Source organism: Lampetra planeri, chromosome 47 (genome assembly GCF_965212315.1).
Source record: "Lampetra planeri chromosome 47, kcLamPlan1.2.h2, whole genome shotgun sequence".
NCBI classification, from domain to species: domain Eukaryota; kingdom Metazoa; phylum Chordata; class Hyperoartia; order Petromyzontiformes; family Petromyzontidae; genus Lampetra; species Lampetra planeri.
In genome coordinates, this window is record NC_136153.1 from 8,439,301 (window position 1) to 8,447,849 (window position 8,549).

At 54.2% G+C, this 8,549-nt stretch overlaps 1 protein-coding gene across 1 annotated transcript; it reads left to right on the forward strand.

Annotated features, from left to right (window-relative positions):
• Positions 1-1,231: 1,231 nt before the first annotated feature.
• On the forward strand, positions 1,232-8,039 carry LOC144733579 (uncharacterized). Its single transcript, XM_078615595.1, has 4 exons — positions 1,232-1,326; positions 3,173-3,236; positions 4,543-4,622; positions 5,969-8,039. Exon 4 carries the CDS (start codon positions 5,973-5,975, stop codon positions 6,306-6,308), a length of 336 nt encoding a protein of 111 aa, XP_078471721.1. The 5' UTR covers positions 1,232-1,326; positions 3,173-3,236; positions 4,543-4,622; positions 5,969-5,972; the 3' UTR covers positions 6,309-8,039.
• The last annotated feature ends 510 nt before the right edge of the window (positions 8,040-8,549 follow it).

Consider the following 8,549-nt stretch of genomic DNA (forward strand, 5'->3'; position numbering starts at 1 on the left):
CGGCGTCGTGAATATTCATGAGAGGCATCGCCTCGAGTCTCCTCTGCGCGTCTATAAAGATGCGGGGGCGTGTGGGCGGGCGGGAGAGCCACGCGGACTGCTGCTGCTGCTGCTGACGACGAAGCCGCAGCGAGTCGAGAGCGGCGACGATGACGGCCAGGCGAGTAGTGAGCGGCGATGGTGCGGAGCCGCGTGAGAGAGTGACACCGACGTGCGTGGCAATACGCACATACCCGGAGCGCGTGGAACGTTGGATCAACGTTGGCTCAACGTTGATGCAATGTCGGTGCAACGTTGCACCAACGGCCAACGTTGCTGGAACGTTGGCCGTTGGTGTAACGTTGAGCCAACGTTGTTGGAACGTTGGCTCAACGTTGTGGCCGACGTTGGGTTGAGGTTGGGCTGACGTTGGTTCGACGTTGCACATCCACTGGGTATGTATTAATACAATCACACACAGTGTGTATAGACACACACACAGTGTATGTACACACACAGTGTACGTACACACACGGTGTGTATGTACAACCACACACACTAGAGCACAATACAATGGCACACAGCGTAGGAGGTATAAACACTTAGACACACATGGTAGTAACACACACACATACACCGACACGTGTATACATACATACACACACACCAGGGTGTACATACACACACTACATAAATACGTACACGACACAAACAAAGATAAAGATCCCCCGTGTAGTCTTAACAGGATGTTGGGGCAAGTGCTGTCAGCGAGCAGCACCTATGAAGGCCGGCACGACACACGAAGGGGTGGGTGGCCAGCTACACGTCTGGCCGCCTTTGTTTCCCTCGTAGCGATGGTTTTACACACCGCACCATGTACTCATTTGAGGCTAAGTCGACCTAGGGGAAGCCCAGGACCGGTTCAGATAATCGTCACTGGTGTTGTCCGTGAGCGGGAATCGGACTCGGGTCACCAGGTTCGTAGCGCATCGTAGCGCTAACCACTGCGCCACCGCTCTCCGCACACGTACACACACACACGTACACGCACACACGTACGTACACACACAGACACGCACACACGCACACACGTGTGTAAAGTGTGTGTGTGTGTCGTGTCTGTGTGTGTAGTATCTGTGTGTATAGTGTGTATAGTGTGTGTGTGTGTGTCGTGTCTGTGTGTGTAGTATCTGTGTGTATAGTGTGTATAGTGTGTGTGTGTCTGTGTGTTGTTCATTCCGCGTGTAGACTTTACAGCGGGAGCGCCGCCGCATCTCACTCCCGCAGGGGCCGCGAGACGGAACGCGCCGAACGCGCTCGCCCCTCGCCCCAAAGCGCCGCGTTCAGGTGCCCCCCCCCCCACCACCTCCACCACCACGGACAGCCGTCACTGAGCCTCGAGACTCCTTGTCAAGAGCGTTCCTCCCCCTGCCACACGTTGACGCAGTGATGGGGGGTGATGCCGCTGCCGCCGCTGAGATGGAAATTGGATTGAAAGCAACATGAGCGTTGGTGTCAGCGTGCGCGATGCGCTACGTCGTGGGCCTCCCCTAGGTCGACTCGGCCTCAAATGAGTACCTGGTGCGGTGTGTAGTAATCATCGCAATCGGGGAGACAAAGGCGGCCGGGCGTGGTGCTGGCCCACCCACCCCCTCGTGTGCCACAGTTCTGGCCTTCATTGGGTGCCAAAGCACTTGGCCCCAACAGTCTGCTGAGGCTACGTGGGGGGGTGGGGGGTCTTTGACGCGTGATCCCAACGGAGTAATCCGCAAGGTAATTGTCCGGCATTGGGATGTTTGTGCAGCAGCAGCAGCAGCCGCCGCACTGTACCACGCGCGGGGTTTTCAGCTTTTTGGAAGGAAACCGCACAGCAGTGAGCAGTGCTGCCACTTTCACAATGTCTCCCCGTCAGCTTCGTGGCCAACAGCAACGCGCCAGGCTCGGTGACTCGGTCTCTTGCTTCCTTCGATTACGCGGAGTGCCGCTCGCCAGTAAGGTCCGGCGGGAATTAGCAGCAGCCTTTGCTCAACACGCCGTGATACCGCACTGCTGATGAGACCCAGACGGCCGAAACCATTCCAGATTCTCCCCCCCCCACCACCACCACCCCCTTGCTTAAACACTGATGGATGACACCTTTTTTTCTACTTGCATGTGAAGGACATGGAACTGGGCTCTGGCCCGTTGTTCTATAGCGAGGCTCTGGGAATTGTCAGCCAACAGCCGTTAACTCTCTCTCTCTTATCCGCGCGTGCGAGACGTGTACGCGCTTACAGGAGGAGCACCTGCGCCAGCTTGCAACGCTCACAGGACAGGCAGACGATGCCCGTGACTCATCCTGCAAGTTAACCATTGCAGGATGGGCTGCGTTAAAGGGGTTCACAGATCCGCGACATAGCGGGGGCATTGCCCAGCCATCGCATGGCCCAGCCAGCTGCTGCCCTATGCAGAGCTCCAAGTCGGCACGGCGTAGACTCGAGCAGGGATGGGCTGCTGATGTGGTGCACGACTTCGAGATAGATAAGTAGCCTTGCTGATAGCTGGAACTAGCGGTGTCAAGATCGGCCTCTGTGGAGGAGGAGGCTCGTGAAGGACGCTGCTGCTGCTACTGGGCAGTTGGAGGCAGTCGCCCTCCAGCAACAACGGAGGGCAGCGGAGCGACGCTCACAACAACGAGCGGAGCGCCGGGTGGATAAAACCCAGCAAGTTGGCGCAAGGGATGGGCACAGGTGGTGCATCTCATTTCAGTCGGTCAACCCATGGCACTTGGGGTCTGTCCCGTGACCTGCCAGCAGCGAGCATTTGACACTTCACGAGGAGGCCTCGGAGTGCACCTAGCCTGGCACAAAGCGTCGTGGTGACGACATTCGCCACTTAGCGGCGAATGTCGGCTGTTGTTGTGTCTAAAGTGGCCGTGCCGAGTTCGATTCTTGCTCACAGACACCAACGCCAGTGACGATTATCTCAACCGGTCCTGGACCTCCCCTAGGTCGACTCAGCCTCGAATGAGTACCTGGGACGTTGTGTAAACATCGCCACTGGGGAGACAAAGGCGGCCGGGCATGGTGTTGGCCACACATCAAACCCTACCCACGTGTGCCACAGTGCCGGCAGCCTTCATAGGTGCTCCTCGCTCGCAGCACTTGTCGAGTCTTCACGGGAGGATCTGTCTCTTTGTCTCGTGTGTCTGCAGCAGCTCCCACTGGTGGAGACCCTGGGAGGCCAGGGACATCGCTCAGCAGCATGAAGACGCGCGGGTAAGCTTCAACGCGTGTGCCCCTGCACAGCCCCGTAGCGATCCACTGCTGGATGAGTTCCACCCCACGCTGCGTGTGGCTCGAGGGGGCTATTTGACCGAGCTCCACGGAGCTTCTCGTGGCCGGTTGGTGACGCCTGGCGGGTGAGTGGGGGTGGCAGCAGCGTAGAAGTGCAGTGCGATCATTAATATCGCTCCACTGCTACCCCTGCTGCCGCGTGTGTCGCCCTGTTGCGTATGCCATAAGTTTCGCGAGCCATGCTGGATGATGGCCTCTCACGGCCCTCCGATTAGCACGATTGGCTACGTACTGCGCGAAAGAGGTTCAGCATACGTACATGCACACATCCGGCGATGTAACAATCCGCCCAGCGGCTGCACACAGTGTATATATTCGGTATTGTAGCTAAAGACAACCACTGCTACACATCACTGAGTCACTGGTGCCGCATGCCTGTGATCCAGCAGTGCTCCGTGCCTTGGCGAGGGTTGGCGGTTCACAGAGGTTTGTGGAACTCCCTCCCCTCACCCCGTGGGTGTCAACGTAGCAATTCCCTGGCTCGCCAGGGCACGGTGGTGGTACAGCGAGTGGGTTGATTTCCGTCTGTAATCCATCAGTTTAACGCGTAGCAGTCGTAGGAGGCTTTCACGGCCGATATTATCCACAATAGAGGTGTTTTGGGGTTAGATCGCGTAAATAAAAAAATGTGTCATTAAACCCGCCACCACCCGACACAGCCAATGAGTAAGGTTTGTCACGTCAACAAAACGTGCCAATTCGTCACTAGTACAGCAGTACTGTGTAGTGTATAGTGTAGTGTATAGTGTAGTATACTACTTCAGCACTAACCGGTTGTGTGTTTGAGAGTAAACCCGCAACATTTACAATTCGAGTACGACGTTTCGCCGGTAATTACAACCAAGATTGGGCAAAACTTAGCCGACTCTTCACCGCGGCACGCAGAGCGCACAAGACGTAACATTAAAACAGCTAAGAGACAACATATATGCTGTTACAATATTTTTTTTGTTAAACTTGAAATCTTATCAAAACTGTGCGCATTACAAACGTATTTAAGAATCACAGTTAGGAGACAAACAATATATATATACAATTAAAAAGAATGAAAATAACATTAAAATATAATCAAAAGTGTGCGCGTTGCAAAACTCTACGGCTTTTTAAAATGCTACTCTGCATGGCTGATGCTGGGACACAAATATGTAACGTGATTATTGTTTTTATCGCCTATTTATTAAAAGAGGTGATGACTGTCCCTCTCTTTCTCTCTCTCTTTGCCCGGAAGCATGCTGGAGATTCCCAGAGCCAGTCCGCGCCGCCGGCTAAAGCAGCAAAAGTCTGTTCTGGATTCCAACACCCAGTGAAGTGAGTTTCGCAACCGGTGATGAATCACCGCCTGTGTGTGCTCGCATCATGTACACCATCATCCGTCCTACTGATGTGCGTGTGTGTGTGTGCTCGCCGTACGGTTCAACATACATACATAACAGCACTTGCCCCAACAGTCTGTGGAAGGCTATACGGGGGATATTTGTATTTGTGTGTGTGCGTTGAGATGAGTGGTAGTGCAGTGGTTAGCACACTGCGCTACGAACCCGGCGACCCGAGTTCAATTCCGGCCGTTGTGTTGTGATCACACACAGTGTGGTATTACCACGTGCAGTGTGTCGTGCTCTCAGCTGTTGTGTTGTGGTGATGTGGTGATATTGTGGCTCAGCAGTAGCACAGGTCCACGGTTCGAATTGAGCGGCTGCCCCGGTAATTTCTGCGGTGTGCAGTAACCACAATGATGATAATAATAATAATGTACCACTCGTTTCCGCCTGCTCCACTCATGAAGGACTTAAATAATCTCCGTGACGTCGTTCGCAAGAGCCGGCCCATCGTGTGCCGGCGTCGGCATCCACGTTTTCCAAATTTGAAATTGCAAACCGCAAATAACTCCCATTAGGAATGGCACACAGACACACTCAGCGGCAATCATCGCTGCCTCCTGGCAGACGAATGCCCCAGGCCAGTCTCTAGCTCATGATACTATCCGTGGCGCCATGAGTGAAACCCACCGCTCATTCAGCTCCCCATCCAGCCACTCGACCGCTCACTCATTGACTCGCTCGACCACTCACTCATTTCCTCACTCAACCACTAATTCATTCAAGCACTCACTCATTCACTCACTCAACCACTCATTCATTCAACCACTTACTCATTCACTCGACCACTCATTCCCTCACTCGACCATTCATTCACTCACTCAAGCACTCACCAATTCACTCACTCGCACCTCCGATGAGCATGGTTGGCTACGTGCAGTGCGATAGAAGTTCAACAAACAGGCATGCATACTCAACCACTCACTCATTCACTCACTCAACCACGCACTCATTCACTCACTCACTCGACCACTCACTCATTCGCTCACTCAACCACGCACTCACTCACTCACTCAACCACTCACTCATTTGCTCACTCAACCACGCACTCATTCACTCACTCACTCGACCACTCACTCATTCGCTCACTCAACCACGCAGTCATTCACTCACTCACTCAACCACTCGACCACTCATTCACTCACTCGACCACTCACTCACAACTTAGCCAACGAGACGCTAGGTGGAACTGAATGCGTTGTGCACCGTGCGTGCGTCGTGTTGCACGTGTTGTTCTACATCTTCCGCACCGTGCGTTGTTCTCGGGCCGTGGTGCAGGATCATGTGGCCAAAGTCGAAGACGTTCGACTACCTCTACCGAAGTGGCCAGAGCCTCCTGGCGAACTTCCCCGTGCAGGCCACGTTGTCCTTCTACGACTCCAAGAGCGACGACGACGACGAGGACGAGGATGACGACGACGAGAACGAACATGATGCTTACGCCCGCCGGGGAGATTACCGCGATCGGCGTGACGATTCTGACGACGCCGACGACGGCGCCGACGACGCCGGTAGCGGTGGCGTTCGTAGTCGCAGTGCCAATTGTGAATTCGGAGCGAGTTCTAACCAAGGATCGACTAACATTCAACAACCTGGACGACAACAGCAGCAACAATAACAGCGGCGCTCGTTTTTAACGAGCTCAACCTCGAGCTACTTTTTTGAGGTCCGTCCTCGGTCGCGATATAACTCGATGGATCCCACGACCGCACACCGCCAGCCTCGGCCGATGCGCTGCTGGAAGAACGTCTCCCCGCCACCGCCCAATGCGCCGTCTCGTCGTCCTGCGAGTGCGCCGAGCCGAGTTCATCGCTCCGTCTCGTCGTCGTCGTCGTCGATGCGGTGCGGGGAACCCGCCGTGGCGGGTTCGCTCCGCTCCGCTGCCGGCCTTTGCTTCCCGCCGCCGTCGCCGTGGCCGAGCGTCAAACCGCCGGGCGACGTTCACCCGGCGGCCGATTGGCGCTGAGACACCGAAGAGGGCGCGGAGGAGAGCACGTGGGGCGGGACAGGGTGTGGGACAAACGCTGTGTGTGGGTGTACTGTGTGTGTGTGTTTGTGTACTGTGTGTGTACTGTGTGTGTGTACTGTGTGTGTACTGTGTGTGCGTGTGTGTACTGTGTGTGTGTGTACTGTGTGTGTACTGTGTGTGCGCGTGTGTACTGTGTGTGTGTGTACTGTGTGTGTACTGTGTGTGTGTGTGTACTGTGCAGAGGTGTGGACTCGAGTCATGTGACTTGGACTCGAGTCAGACTCGAGTCATGAATTTGATGACTTGCGACTCGACTTGGACTTGCATAACAATGACTTTGTCCCACCTATGAGATGTGGACTCGAGTCATGTGACTTGGACTCGAGTCAGACTCGAGTCATGAATTTGATGACTTGCGACTCGACTTGGACTTGCATAACAATGACTTTGTCCCACCTCTGGTACTGTGTGTGTGTGTACTGTGTGTGTGTACTGTGTGTGTACTGTGTGTGCACTGTGTGTGTGTGTACTGTGTGTGTGTACTGTGTGTGTACTGTGTGTGCACTGTGTGTGTGTGTACTGTGTGTGTGTACTGTGTGTGTACTGTGTGTGCACTGTGTGTGTGTGTACTGTGTGTGTGTACTGTGTGTGTACTGTGTGTGCACTGTGTGTGTGTGTACTGTGTGTGTGTACTGTGTGTGTACTGTGTGTGCACTGTGTGTGTGTACTGTGTGTGTACTGTGTGTGTGTACTGTGTGTGTGTACTGTGTGTGTGTACTGTGTGTGTGTACTGTGTGCGCGTAACACGGCAGGCAGCTGTCCCGCACGGTTCATCGTGCGTTGGGTGACTGCTGTGGGTCTGGATGCTTCGCAATTCCGCTTTGTGATCCCTTTTTACTTTGGATGCATCTACTGACCACAAGTGCATCGAGCGAGGCAAGCCTGTGTGCAACCAGGACTACATCTGCCACTCGGCTTTGCGGTAGGGATTATGGGCAGCGTAAGGCACTGCCACTAGACTACGCGGCATCATCCCACAACAACACGATTCCAGAACTTGCACCATCGGGGTAACGAAGCGCCGATCATGATGACTTTCAAGCGTAAGTTGAATTACGTGGAATCATTATGTGCCGGAGGCGTTGTTCCACAGGCGGCCCTGGGATTTGATTGATTGGCTATTCGATTGTGATCTGCAATGCCGCACACAGCGTGTGTACATATGAGAGAGAGTGCGTGTGTGTGTGTGTTATGTGTATATTTTGTAGGTAGTGTTGTTAAATAGCGTTAGCGTCTTTTGGTGTTTTGTTTTTGCACTCTTGTAAATATAAATCGTTTTGTTTATTTAAAATGCAATAAAAAAAAATCTGGTGACTTTAATGTCCGTTAAAGTCTATAATTATATATCTGTGTATGCAATAGGGTAAAGGTGCAGGCCTGCAAGTGCTTGCCGACGCCACTGCTGGCGGACGGGGAGCTCTAGAGCGCCCCCCTCCTCTCTCTCGAGTGGAATGTTGGCCTACTCTTCCTCCACGCTGTTTCAACTGCCGCAGCGAGAGCAGCGCTGATTTGCTCACTCGGAGGTGGAGGTGCAAACGATGATTTTATCCCGGGAGGGAGGTGTGGCGAGCGTGAGTCGACCCCTGGCCGGAATTTGAACTCGTGACCACCGCACCACCCCGCCGCTGATGATGATGATGATGGTGGTGATGGTGGTGATAATGGTGGTGGTGATGGGAGTGAGTGAGTGAGGTGGCTGTAGGGGTGGAGTGAGCGGGTGAGTGAGTGAGCGAGTGGTGGTGGTGGTGGTGATGGGAGGGAGTGAGTGAGTGAGGTGGCTCTGGGGGTGGAGTGAGCGAGTGGTGGTGGTGATGGAGATGGTGGTGATGG